The following is a 13,983-nucleotide window of genomic DNA, read 5'->3' as shown; positions in this document are numbered from 1 at the left end:
TTCACGCCACATGCATCTATAGACACATACAGACACAACGAGGTGGCATTTTCCAGTGAGCTTCCAGAAGCGTAAGTAATTATAGACAGTGAAGGACTTGAATATCGACCTTTTGTGTGGTTACCTGCTACTTGTCAGAGTTTTGCCACAGCCCAGGCAGAACAAGGAGCTGTCTGCTGAAACCATTCAAATGCAGTATCAGAATTAACATATTAATGAAGGAGCCTATCAAGAGGTGCACCATCACTGAAGTTGGAATTGAGGTGTAAGAATATGCATCCTCTCAAAATCCTCAGTAAATTACTCAAGAAGAAACAGAAAGAACAGAAGGAAAGAAACTAGGTCCTTGCAGATGCGCCCTTATTAACCAGTCTATCTGTAGATTTAGCGATATTCAGAACATAATTTAGGAACGAAGCCTGATCTTTGTTATTCAGACCTTCACTATCCACTTAGCCAAACTACTGCTCATTTTACAGATCTGTTTTGACATAACTGGAGATCTCACATGATCAAACTGTTTCATATTTTGATAAAACACCAGCATGGAAAGGGAGCTGCTTTAGTGTTCACTGTCTGCTCCTGGCTCCTATTTTGATCTTTCTGTTTTAAGAAAAGAGAAGATAAAAGTTTTGCAGGAGGTTTCAGAAGCCAGATGTCCAAAGGAAGCAGCAGACTGTGGGTTGTGCTCCCCTGCGACCGCGGTTCTGCAAATCCCCGCGAGCCCTTGAGGTTCCTCCAGCGCTGCCGCGGCAGGAGGTGACTCTGACAGCTCTGACAGCAATTTCAGAGCCTCCAGTCAAAGCCAAAAGATCCGGTCCATCTTTTTGAAAGCAGCAGAGAAGATACTGCCACGCACTTCATTCCCGTATTCGTAATTTTCTCCTTAGTCACCACGTGGAAAGAGACGAGCTCTTTCTACCAAAGTGTCACATCAAACCAAGATTTTGAAGCTCAGGTTTGGATTCCTGAAATAAGCAGCACATGGCAAAAGGGGACAAAAATGTCAAGAATTGATGGATTGCCTAGGAGAAAACAACCATGGCTACCGCTGTAGCTAGTTATATTGCTTACACAACATGAATTTAAATGATGCGATTTAATATTTGTTCTCAGGAAGCACTGGCATTTTAGTTTCTCCTCCTGCCAAGCTTTGAGCAATGCAGTACACAGCAGAGAAAGCTGAGCAGTCTGACTTCTCCACCTGTGAACATTTTTGGTTCAATTAACCCTCTTATTTCCTTATCTATAAGTGACAAGTCCTGCAGCCATCAAATCTTGGAACGATTACATCATCATCATCAACCGATACCACTATTCCCTAACAAGCAGACCTGAAGACGTACCTGACTGAGAAATATTCAATATCATCAACTGTTACATTGGAAGAGAGAACCAAGCATTGTACTACAATTTAAAATATGCATACAAGCTCTTTCCACCTCTTACACTAGATGAGAAATAATTTCAACTTTAAAAAGTACAAATAAGGACTGAATGGGGGCCGAGAGAGCTGAGGTTGCTCAGCCCAGAGAAGAGAGGCTTCTTATCAAGGCAAAAGGGATCTCACCCATCTATATAGAACAAATCCCTGGCGGGAGGGTGCACAGCAGAGGGAGCCGGGCTCTTTCCAGTGGTGCCCAGTGGCAGGACCAGAGGCCACGGACACAAACTGAAAGAGAAGAGGTTCCCTGTGAACATCAGGAAAAGCTTTTCCTGTGAGGGTGACCGAGCACTGGAGCAGGTTTCCTAGGGGGGCTGCGGAGTCTCCATCCTCAGAGACGTTCAAAAGCCACCTGGACACAGTTCTGGGCAGTAGCTCTGGGTGGCAGAGGGGCTTGGACCAGATGATCTCCAGCAGACCTGGCCAACCTCACCTGGCCTGCAACTCCGAGAAACGGGCAACCGAACAACAGCGGAGAAAACTTCCAGCCCCATTAAGAAGCGCCAGGTTTTGAAGCAAGGCTCCTGTTCTCCCCAGCTACCCTCAGTGAAAGAACTGCATCAATCTTTCAGCCATTAGAAAAAGCTCATCGGTGGATAGTTGGCATTTGTACCGCAGAGCATCACGACCACCCCACACTGTGGCTGCCGCTTCGCTCCAGCAGCGCTGAGCGCATCTGGTTGTGGTCCAGAGCACCTGCCGCCTGTTTGGCCAACACTGATCTCGCCTGTGAGGGCCAGAAACTCAGCAAGCACACAACACCAGCTACGTGAAAGGGCTTGGGGCTCTTTGCAGCAACATACAATCACAAAGGCACAATATCTCACTAAAACATTTGCTTGAGATTCCTCTTCTGGTGGAATCACAGCATTACAAATAGGGAGGTGAAGCAATGGTAAGCTGATTTCCCCCCCCTTCCAAAGAAGAGCCCCACATATTTGCAGACAAGTATGCACATGCCCCCTGGATATTCTCAGCCCCCGAAGATTCCAGCCTGACTTGCCTGGCTTGCTCTGGACCACTTGGCATGCGATAGCAGCCGCGCACATTTGGCAGAGACATTTTTAGAAACTTCCAAGCTATGAATTCACCCTTCCATTTTGGTAAAGCCAGTTATGCGGAAAGCATTTCAAAAGCAGGATTTCAAATACACACTTCATTTCCCCTTCAATTCTTAAAGCGGGGAAAAAAAAAACAAACAACATCACATTCTTCTTTTCCCATAGATCATTATTCTGCAATATTCCTGTATTTGCTGATGCTATCACCAATAATCAAATAATTGTAAATCAAATCTAATAATTTTTTTCAGCACAGTTATGCCGCAGGTTAAAACTACATCCAATTCTTTCCCTCAGGTCCATGTTTTATTGCAAAAAAATCATTAAAAGGTGACTTTCCTTGAAAGCATACATCTGTTTAAATGCTTAGAAGTGACCTTCATGCTGCACATTTCACAGATGAAGTGGGGAGGTGCCCGCGACTCCAGCTACGACAACACGAGCTCCCGGCAGGCGGCTGCTCCTGCCCACGGGCTTTCCACGGTGGTCACGTAGGAACGGAGACCAGGGTCACCTCCGCACCCACGTGCTGGAAACACGGCTGAACGCCCGACAGCGCTGCCTGGCTCCCGACACGCTCAGCGTTTTCACCCTTTTCCACAGGTGTTCAGAAAAAGCAACCGGATCTCAGCAGGTTGGGCTCCATAGGCAGGACCTGACAGGGACTCTCACAAACCAGCAAACCCTCAACCTTTGAACGCACCGAGGCCTCAGAACTGCCCCATCCTCATCCCCCAGCAGCTCCAGCTGCACAGAACAGCCCCAGTCCTTTCCACGGCTTCAGCCCCCTTTGCTGGGAGGACACAGGTAATTAACCACCATTCAGCTGATGAGCTGGAGTTCATTAACCTGCCCATCCTTGATTGCTACCAGCTGCCTGTCTCAGCCCCTGAACCTCAGAGCAAGAAGATTCTGGGCTCTTTTTAAGCTCATAGTAGTTGCTTGCTCATTTTAAAAGAATGTTATTCTTTGAAGAAAAAAAGACTTTCACTGAAACTTTTTTTGTGGCAGCTACCAGCTTGTAGTGACCACACCTGATACCTGCTGCCTGGAGGGAGAACGGTCCAGGGAGCAACAGGAGCGCTCCTGTTTGCGTTCAAACCCTCCGGCACAGCCCCCAACACTTCTCCAGAGCCCTCTGTCTTCCTCTAAAGCTCCCCAAACACCTTCTGCTTCTGCAGCCCTTGGCCCCCAAGACGTGCCCAAGCCCAAATGCACAGAAGGAGCAGAAGCCATCCTCTTCTCACCATCCCTGATGGCTCTGCTGCATTTGTCAGGGCAAACTGGAACAGCAAAACACCTAAGAAAACACCACTCCCTTTCAAGTAAATCAGTGTGATACCAGTTTTTACCCTTTAAAACACAACCTTGGTCATGCAGCAAACGCAGGACCCTGAGACATACCATCCTGCATGATTTGAACCCCTTGTTCAGAGATGGTCACAGAGACCAACAGGCTACCCAAAAAGCAGAAGATGCACATATAAATCCCCCCGTAGACACAGAAGAACTGCACAGGCCTGACTTTCCACACTTCCCAGATAAACACAAGTATCAGGCAACAAAAACCAGGCACAACCACCTCCTCTTCCCACCATACTGCTCCTGCTCGCTTAGTCGAAAGATCAGAAACAGAGACCTACCTTTGAGCCAGGAACAAGGTCCACGGGTGAGGAGCCAGCGGGACATGGTGCTGCAGCCCGGACTGCCGGTGTTTGAGCCCCTGCACCCAGCCAGCCCCAGCTGCGGAAAGTTATGGGCTGATTGCACCATCCCACCCTGCCCAGGTGGGCTCCAAGGCACCCACCACCCAGCTGGGGTGGCCACTGAGGCTTGTGGACATGGTAGATACGGTGCTTCAACAAGTCACCCTTCTTACCCCAAAGAGGAAAGAACAACTATTTCACTGTCTCCACTGATTATTCAATTTATTTCAGGAGCCTGAACGTGTTCTGGCTGCCTGGGGAAGGACACGGTTCATGTACCAAGAGCGTCCCAGGGACGGTTTCTACTCTTCCCCTTTCCCAAAACATCCAGTTGTCCTTGATCTTTTTTCACTTGTTTCCCGTGTCTCTAAGGAGTGTGAAGTGACAGTCAGTTTATACAGAGCAGGTAGGTGTGTTTACAAAGGACTAGATTTTTTTTTTTTTTAATTAAATCCGGATGCAACAGAAAGCGAATGTCAGAAGGGAGGTCCTTTTTGTCCTCAGATTGTTCCAGCAGGTCAAGGTCTGAAAGCTAAAATTTCAGTAACAAGATGAGAACACAGCAAAAACAAAACCATTCAGCAACAGACCTTTTATTTTCCCCAAAACTACTACATTACGATTCCCACCCGAAAAGATCATCCCTCTAAAACAAACTTTACTGAAATTCTCAGCCCTGTGAGGAAGCTGCTGCTTTTCTTTTTTAAGTTTGATCTTCGTTCTGACAGGAGTTTGTCGCCAAGATAAACCCAGTGAACCTTCCTGCGGTCAGTCGTGCTGCACCACTGCTTGCAGCAGAGCTCCCTCCTCTGCTCAGCGTCCCACTATCGCTCAGATCAGCAACGACCTATTTTGATATCGCATCCACATGCAGGAGGAAATACTGAGGCAGCTGGTGTGCAACCAGCTGCAGGCTGGTCTTGCAGAAAGACGAGGCTGTTTTCAAGCTGGCTGAAAAAAATATAATCGCATTGCTACAGCTGGCCCAGGAGCAGGAAGGAGTTCATGAAAAGAGAATTTTACTGACTGCCCTGAAGTTGGATAAACCACCATTGTACTGTTGATTTGGAAAATAGGAAGTGCTGCACGGCAATTAATTTAAGATGTATTTATAATCTAAATAATCTTTGGGTCTTAAATATGCCTGTGTATGTTTGCACACACCTGCGCAGAGGGACGAGCGGCAGGAGCCCGACACTAGAGACGATACGTGTGAATCCAACAGCCAGGACCACTGGGCTGGGTAGAACTTGCTCCATCACGGCCCCAACTTGCAGACTCCACAACACTCTCCTTCGTTGGTATTTGCTCATTAGCAGAGTCCTTCCAAATCAAGGCTCGTATTATTATTAAAAGGCATGCTTGCGTTGACTTTGTGCAATGTGTCTTCTTTACACTGAGTAATTTCTTACTCAAACCAGAACATCTGCATTCTCCATTTATTTCAATCTTTGTGTAGTTCTCTATCTCAGGAAAGGCTACCAGCAAAGCTACACCGAAATAGGATGAAAAAACGATCCGGAAAAAGCCACATCCGTCCTGTCTGCTCTGAGCACTACAGGACTTGAGGGAAAGAAGCGGCTCAGGACAGGCGGGCAGTGGTGCCCTCTGCGGACAGACCGACCCCGCTGCAGAGGTTTCCAAATCTCACCTCGGAACAATCGCTCAGGTACCAACTCTTCAGGCAGAGCCTGGTTCTGAACTCGCTTACAAATTCCAGCTTTTCTCATTTATGCCCAGAGCCACACACACCAGTCTGGATTACTGCAATTTACAGCCACTGCTGTATTGAACCAGCCGGTAGCAGCTGCCAGCAAAAGGGGAGGTTGGGATTACTGACAGGATCTAGTAAATGAATATTACAACGGCAAGATAACCAGCCGCTGCTTCTCTCTAAACTTACTATTGAGAACTAACTACTAAGGTAAAGTCACCTTAAATTTCACAAAAACATACACTGCAATTTGCTTGACGTCGTATTTCTCAAGGTATATGTAGCACTGCCTTTTAAAGTTTACAACTACTAACTTAAGGCAGTATTTAGCCATCCTGTGAGAATTTCCTAAACAGAATGTCAGCTTTACCAGTCAGCCTGAAGAAGCAACAAAACAATTTCCAGAGGGGAAGGCAACATCAGTTTTATGCACATTGCAGTGCGGTTTTTGGTACTTCAGGGTATTACATGGAGCATGGCAGGCTGCTGTCTATGTTATTAAAGCAAATCAACTCCCATTTCTGAAGCGCAAACATTGTAAAAGATTTTACTGAGAAAAGATCAATTGTATGAGCAAGAAAAGCTTTCAAATGTACAACTTGGCAGTATTTTGCAAATATAAAGCATTAAGTGGAATTTTACAAAGAAAGGATGCAAAAACGCTTTTGATGTCAACAGACTGGCATTGTCATTCTCAAATATATTGTGTGAATTAATAGCAACAAACGGGGCTCCCATTTTCGCTTTGGTCAGAGCCCTCCCACGGCCAGAGGAACAGAGCCAGACTGCACGTGTGCTGCCCTCCCAGGAAAAACAATCCACTGCTGTTAAGTAGAACTTTTACACTGGAAGTTATTCAGGCTCTTTCAGTCCCTTAGACTTCATTTTTCAACAAAACTCAGTTTACATGGATACAACGAATAGTTTATTAACGGAATGTACGTGAGTTTCTCTCTTCCATCCTTCCTCTAAGCGCCTTACAAAGCAGCTTCCAGTTCAAGCCAAGGACAGGAGTTAATTTCAAGGCAAAACAAAGAGAGGTTCAAAGTCAAGACTGGCACCTTTGAGTGCCCAGTTCCTCGAGTGCTTGTCTGGTTCGCCAAACTTACAGACAAGTTGGCGTTTCTTCTTTCCCTGCCTTGATCCACCTGCTTCTTCACAACTTGTGATCATTCAAGCTCTTCTTAGGCAGGTTGCAAGCTCCACGGGAACAGTATAAAGTCACACTTACTCTAACGCTCTCTCAGCTATTGCAATATCCCTTTATTATTTTATTTAAAAGCCTTACTGTTATTACGCCATCTCTTCCTGATCTTTTGTAATAGTTCAGTTTAGCTTTGGAATTTTACAAAAACGGAAAGAGTCTTTTTTTCAAAATATAGAGCACCGTGGCCAGGAATAAGGCAAGGGCGAGAAAGATGAGCAGCTTGTCCGTCAGCTCCCTGCGGTTGTACTTTGTTATCAGCTTTCGCCCCAACTGAATCGTCCCAGACATGGACTTAAATTCTTCATTTGCTTCCAGGATGGTTCGTGAAGAATTGGCTGAAATTAAGAGGGGAAAAAAAAAAAAAAATCAGCTGGTTGTGCTTCAAAAATACATGACAAAGGACGTGATATTTGGCAATACAGATAGTGCCTGTGAAATCCTTCTGGGTCAGACTGACTTATGGGCAAGACAAACGCAGACTGTGTTCCTGCAGCAGCTTTCCCAACTCAGCAGTCCTGATATGCTCAGGAAAAATGCAAAAGAAAATAAGAGTACCGAACAGCTCGACGGCCCTGCATCTTGTTCCTGAATTTTTAATTTTCAGGTTACCTGATCAAATCTAGTTCACTTTTTTAATGAACAAACTCAGTGCCACCTGAAAGCACCCTGGAAACAGACTGAAACAAGAGCGGTGCTATAACCACCAATTTAAGAGAGAGGAATCACCATCGCTACTGCTCTACACATCAGTTCCAGCAGCAGCAGGATAGGTCCATATCTGCATATATTAATTGCACAGCTGAAACCTCCCCCAAGCCAGAGCAGTAAATCAGTGAGATTCAGATGGAGTTGCAGAAAGTGAAAAAGTAGCATGCAGCAGTGAGACATCCTTAATTATTCAGCTCAAACAATTAAACCAGGTTTTTTTAGTTATTTTTTTACAAACATGTATGTTTTTTCCCCTAATGAAAAAGAGAAAATCAACTAGAGGAAAAGCGTGTTCATTGGCCTCAAATAAAGACAGAATTTGAGAATGTGCCAAACCAGCAAGAGGGAACATCAGTCCCTTTCAACTTCTCTTTTGCTGTGAGAAAACAAACTCACACTCTGAACTCCTTGGCATTCCTCCTTTCGAACTCCTAAATGAAAGCAAAAGTCCATGAGTCCCCTTTTTCTTATATTACAGAATGCATATGCTGTACAACAGTGAATGCTGGTATATCCCTCTATGCTGAACTGATTGATTAAACAAAGTTCAAACTCCAACTGTATTGTCTGGCTGACAAAAACAAGCACAGCAGAAGTCTGTAATATTTTGCAAACCATTATGTCCCATCTTAAAGAGACATTTTGATCCAAGTGAAAATATAAAACTTGTTTCCCATCATGAATGACAGAGCAGAGCTTCCCTGCCTCACAGCCACATATATTCACTGCATACTAGGGAAGGACTTGCTCAGAAAAAAAGGAAATTTTAACTACTGATTCTGAGTTTGCAGCTGGGTTTTGTAAATGACCTTTGGTAGTTTTTCCCTTGATGAACTCCAAGTGCTGTTCAGTCAGAAACAGGGTGACAAAGTGTCTGCCAAACTGTCTTTTTAAAGGGAGAAGAAACATGCTACTTGTGCATGAACAAACCATGCCCAGCTCCATCCTCCGATGGGGGCAGAAAACAAGGAGGCCAAAAGTAGCATTATTTATCTTCATCTTTAAAACTGTTCTCCCTCCTGCCCAAAAGCACAGCCAGTAAGAGGCCCAGGCAACACAGATCCAACTTCTAAATGCTTCATGAATCACCAGTTCTGACAGGTCGCTTGATTTATTGTCTTAGGAGTCGAAGCCAAAGAAGCGGGTGAAATCTTGGTTTCACAGTCCTTGATGCGCTGCTGACAGAGCAACTGACCTCGGGTTCATGTCACTTGATCTCCTCGTCTCTTAGTCATCCCAGCTGGAGACGGGGTGAAAAGAGCCCTCCAGCCACACTAACTTTCCTCTGTGTACAGACTTGTACCTACACTTTTATTTTCTCTATTACCAAACGTATGCCGGGACAGCAGCGCAGAGTGACACCAAATGTGCTTCTTGCACTGCGTGAACTCGCACTGCTTTTACAGTTGCTCTCATACAAAACTAGAACAAGAGCTCTGCAGCCTGCTCCCTTCTCCTTGCTTACTCATAATCATGAAACAGAAACTCCAGCAAACAATTCCACACAACATACGTTATGATTTTCTGTTTATGCCAAGCTGTGAGAGGAGTTCTGCTGGACGGTCCTTTGATTATCATCGTGGTAAGAGCAAAGCAGGTTTCCACCATGCTAAACACCGCGTCAGTTTGCCTCTCCCCATCCGAACAGAACTGGTGAAAGGTACTTCGATCATCCAGTCCACACCCAAACACCCCAAAACCACCTGTACCTAAGGTCTGCACCGTCTCCTCACTCTGCTGGACTTGCTGTGACATCATCCTGCTGATGCTCATCAGACTCTCCGTGATGTTACTTGCACTCTCCGCCAGACTTTCCTTTGTGGTCTTCCTGAAAAAGGGAAAAAATAAAGTGGGAAGGGATAAAATCATGGCTTTGGGTACTGCAGGGAAAATGCTGCTGGCAGAGAGCTTAGATCAGGGCTTGGCCCCAAACATCTCTGCCAATATACAAAAGACACAATCAGTTTTTACTGCACGAGGAATTCAGATTATCTTCACTAAGCTGTTAAAAAAAAATCACAAAATATTAAAGTCATGAGGCAAACCAACTGCTAGTGGCTCAGATGTGAGCCCCTGTTATTCATCCATGACTGTACAATTTCATGAGCTGGCATGGAAGCACTGATACAAACTCTCTTGGGTATCCCATTTGTTGCTGGTCAATACTAAACAGGCCAATTTTTCAATACAGAAATTATACAAGCTTACATCCAGTTTTACACACAAAACCAGCTTATATAATGATCAATTACTTGTTTATGAGCCTGATCGGAATGAATGTAAAAGATATACTGTAAAACTATGAAGCCTACCTTATCCCCTGTTCCACTTAGACAAGTCAATGCCAAGAAAACCTGAAATTATCACAATCCTTAACACTTTATATCTCCACAAAAGGCAAAGGCACTCACAAAAGAAAAGCTATGTTCCAGATACAATTAAGTAACTTAAAAACATTATGTCACTTCCATTTAAAGCTAGTGAATATAGTATTGTGTTTAAATCTCAGCTCATGCAGCGTGATGGTCTAATACCTTTGTCTGAAGGAGTCTCTTCCCTGCAGCAGTTGATCTTTCTCAGAGTTGTCGATAGCAATTTTACAAGCCAGATTTGCCTTTCTCCAAGCTGCCTGATTGCTGAAAGCACAAGAGCACAATGTTGTAGGACGATGGCAATACCTTGCAAGTGAAAACAATTTTCACAAAGCAACCACCACTGTAACTGAGCACCCCAGATATGTGCATGGACTTCATATAGAATCATAGAATCATTTCACTTGGAAGAGACCCTCAGGACCATCGAGTCCAACCATAACCTCACCCTGGCACTAAACCATGTCCCTACGAACCTCATCTAAACGTCTTTTAAACCCCTCCAGGGATGGTGACTCCACCACTGCCCTGGGCAGCCTGTTCCAATGCCTGAGAACCCTCTCCGGGAAGAATTTTTTCCTGATATCCAATCTAAACCTCCCCTGGCACAACTTGAGGCCATTTCCCCTTGTCCTATCACTTGCTGTTTGGGAGAAGCGCCCAACACCCTCTGTGCTCCCAGCTCCTTTCAGGCAGTTGTAGACAGTGATCAGTTCTCCCCTCAGCCTCCTTTTTGCTCCTCCTTTTCTCCCCAGTTCCCTCAACAGCTCCTCATAAGAATGCTTCATAAAAAGCAGCTTTTATTTGCTTCTGGTTTGGGGTTTGCTTTTACTGTTGTGATTTTAAGCCTATTGTGGAAGTGTTGAGTGCCCAAATCACAACCTTGGAGCACTGGCCGTTGCCCCTGTAGGGCCAGAGCTGTGGTAATCGCGGCCGTGCCTCTGCCTCCGAGTGATGTCTTGGGTGCTAAACTGCTGGATGAATCGTGAGGGTGATGCAGCTGTGCAAAGTCACTAAAAATAATTTGGTAGGAGCTGTGAGAGGCGAATCTGGTGCAGGTGTCTCCCTGGGGTGCTGCGACATCTCACCGTACCTGGGACCACCGCAGTCTCCCGCTTCCACTTGGGCTTCCTTTTATTTTTAACCTCGCAACGCGAGGCTGATCAGATGCTATCGCTCCTGACCTTTGTAGAGAGTAACGAGCTCTCCCCTCAGCCACCTTATTATACCTCATCATACCACAGAATAACAATATGCTGTCCTGTCATTTCTTCTCGTAGGTGTATGATTCATGGAGCGAGGGGAGCAGAACACCGTGCCAGCCACCAAATGTCACCCTCAAGTCACGTCCTTACATGACCAGCGGCTCAAAGGGACAGACCATGGCTGAGGAGACAGGACAGGAGAGGAAAGAAGAAGGGAGTCCTGCCCTTCCCATCCTGATCCACTCTTGGTCTTGAGCAAAACAGCACCACGTCAGCAACAGTATTTCCAAACCAGCAACCAAAGGACGCTGCGCAGCAGTTTGGGATCTGTGGTCACAGGGACCTGCTGTCCGACCCACCTGAGCATTTGTTTCTTGTGATTTTCCACTTCCCGCAGTAACGCTTGTTTCTCCGACTCTTTATCTTGCTCCTTCGCCATCTGTTCGAGCTCCTGGACGGCAACAGGAACACGAATCACAGAATCACACAGAATCACAGAATGTTAGGGGTTGGAAGGGACCTCAAAAGATCATCCAGTGCAATCCCCCTGCCAGGGCAGGAACACCCAGGTGAGGTTACACAGGAAGGCGTCCAGACGGGTTTTGAATGTCTCCAGAGAAGGAGAATCCACAACCCCCCGGGCAGCCTGTTCCAGTGTTCCGTCACCCTGACTGAGAAGAAGTTTCTTCAAAAAGGAGCAGCAAACCCGACAAAACCTGCTCAACACCTGCTGCCCCCCGCCACCCGCACCCCGGGCGGAATTCACGGCGGATCGAGCCGCTCACCGGGGCCCCGCGGCCTCCCCGCCGCCCCGGCCGGGCCCCCCACCTGGATGCGGCCGCGGAGGTGCCGGAATTTCTCCTTCACGGCGGCGTTGAGCTCGGTGAGGGCGCCGAGCGGCCCCGGGCAGTCCCGGATGTCCTGCAACACAACGGCCCGCTCAGCGCGGCCGCAGCTCCCCGCCCCGCAGCCCTGGCAGGGGTGAAGGGGGGTCCCGCCGCGGTGGTACCTGCACGGCCGCCTTGATCTCCAGGTCGAAGCGGACGATCTCCTGGCTGCAGACCCGCACAGCCACCGCGCCCGCCGCCATCTTGGCGGGCGGAGAGAGCGCGTTCCGGCCCGCGGGCGCCCCCTGCGGGCCCGGGCAGCGCACAGGCCGCAGCCCGCTGCTGCTCGGCCGCGGCACCCGGGAGGAGCTGCCAGAGCACCGGGGCCCCGGCAGCTGCAGCTTGGTAGGCCCCTCAGTCCCAGCAGGACAGGGAACTGCTGCAGGGGGAGTCCAGCGAAGGGCAACAAAGATGCTGAAGGGAGTGGAGCATCTCCCCTGTGAGGAAAGGCTGAGGAGCTGGGGCTCTGGAGCTGGAGGAGACTGAGGGGTGACCTCATTCATGGTGATCAATATGGAAAGGGGGCGTGTCAGGAGGATGCAGCCAGGCTCTTCTGCGTGACAACCAACGGTAAGACAAAGGGTAATGGGTTCAAACTAGAACACAGGAGGTTCCACTTAAATTTGAGAAGAAACTTCTTCATGGTGAGGGTGCCAGAGGCACAGGCTGCCCAGGGAGGTTGTGGAGTCTCCTTCTCTGCAGACATTCCAACCCGCCTGGACACCTTCCCGTGTAACCTCATCTGGGTGTTCCTGCTCCGGCGGGGGGATTGCACTGGATGAGCTTTCGAGGTCCCTTCCAACCCCTGATGCTCTGGGATTCTGTGAAATGATCATCTTGCCAATAGAATAGGCCCAGGCAGGATCTCTCAGCAAAGCAGATTAACAATTTTGCATGACCGGGTGTTCTGCCTAAAGGGCAAAAAGCCCCTGCTTATATCACCGTAATCCCAGGGCAAATTCCCTCCCCTGTTCCCCATCAGTTGGTTCTGCAGGGTTTACAGACCACCCGGCCCTGCCTCAGTTTACCTGTCTCATTCATCTGTCTCATTCATCTAATTCTAACCACCCCCTTCCCCTTATTGAAATATTTAAGATACGGATTCCTAGCTCTTTGGTTACCCTTCCCCCTAGATTAACTTTTTAAATACAGGAATCAGTCTGCATTCCGGGGTTAGTTCGAAGGGACTTTGTTTTATATTAAGGATTCATAGTCTGATATCGCTCGGTCCTTCCCCCGGGCTGGGGTCAGGCGCTGGATCCCCAGTTTTGTACAAACAACATTCCTCCTTCCATGGCTCCTCACAGTCTCACACCCAACAGACCTGCCAAGGATTCTCGGGGGACAGGCTGGGGTGACGAGGCCATTGACCCCCAGCAGCTGGAGGACGTGTCAGCGCGAGGGGCTGGGGAACAACGGGAGGGACCTGAGGGACCTTCCCAACCCAAGAGGCAACACAACGGCCCTTGGGCTTCCCCAGGAACTGGCGCTGTGTCCTCCCTCTCAGACCGACCCAGTCTGGACAAAGCTGGCGGGTGCTGGTAACTATTTCCACAGCCATCGCACAAAGGCAAAGCACCTGCTGGGTCACAGCCCAGGTTCTCCTGCTGGTCGCCCCATGCAAAGTGGGCAGGAAAAAGTTCCCTTCCAAAGGACACTTGCCGGCGATACCAGGAGAC

The 13,983-nt window shown here is 47.7% G+C and overlaps 1 protein-coding gene across 2 annotated transcripts; it reads right to left on the bottom strand.

Annotated features, from left to right (window-relative positions):
- Positions 1-6,299: 6,299 nt before the first annotated feature.
- On the bottom strand, positions 6,300-12,531 carry BNIP1 (BCL2 interacting protein 1). Of its 2 annotated transcripts, XM_065644181.1 has the most exons (6): positions 12,427-12,531; positions 12,246-12,338; positions 11,777-11,868; positions 10,375-10,476; positions 9,550-9,668; positions 6,304-7,467 (listed from the first exon to the last, which is right to left on the bottom strand). In XM_065644181.1, exons 1-6 carry the CDS (start codon positions 12,505-12,507, stop codon positions 7,271-7,273), a joined length of 684 nt encoding a protein of 227 aa, XP_065500253.1. In that variant the 5' UTR covers positions 12,508-12,531; the 3' UTR covers positions 6,304-7,270. The 2 variants fall into 2 exon arrangements, with proteins under 2 accessions (XP_065500254.1, XP_065500253.1); XM_065644182.1 differs by lacking the exon at positions 12,246-12,338 and having other exon boundaries at positions 6,300-7,467.
- Between the last annotated feature and the right edge of the window lie 1,452 nt (positions 12,532-13,983).

The sequence above is a fragment of the Caloenas nicobarica genome, chromosome 13, assembly GCF_036013445.1.
Source record: "Caloenas nicobarica isolate bCalNic1 chromosome 13, bCalNic1.hap1, whole genome shotgun sequence".
NCBI classification, from domain to species: Eukaryota; Metazoa; Chordata; class Aves; order Columbiformes; family Columbidae; genus Caloenas; species Caloenas nicobarica.
The sequence above is the reverse complement of the archived record's forward strand: the minus strand, read 5'-3'. Positions and strand labels throughout refer to the sequence as shown.

Bases quoted from the DNA above. Each gene is read 5' to 3' on its own strand.
- BNIP1 (XM_065644181.1), bottom strand. From the start codon at position 12,507: ATGGCGGCGGGCGCGGTGGCTGTGCGGGTCTGCAGCCAGGAGATCGTC. The intron at 12,339-12,426 runs GTACCACCGCGG...GTTGTGTTGCAG, and splicing joins AGATCAAGGCGGCCGTGCAG to GACATCCGGGACTGCCCGGG. The intron at 11,869-12,245 runs GTGGGGGGCCCG...GTTGCCGTCCAG, and splicing joins ACCTCCGCGGCCGCATCCAG to GAGCTCGAACAGATGGCGAA.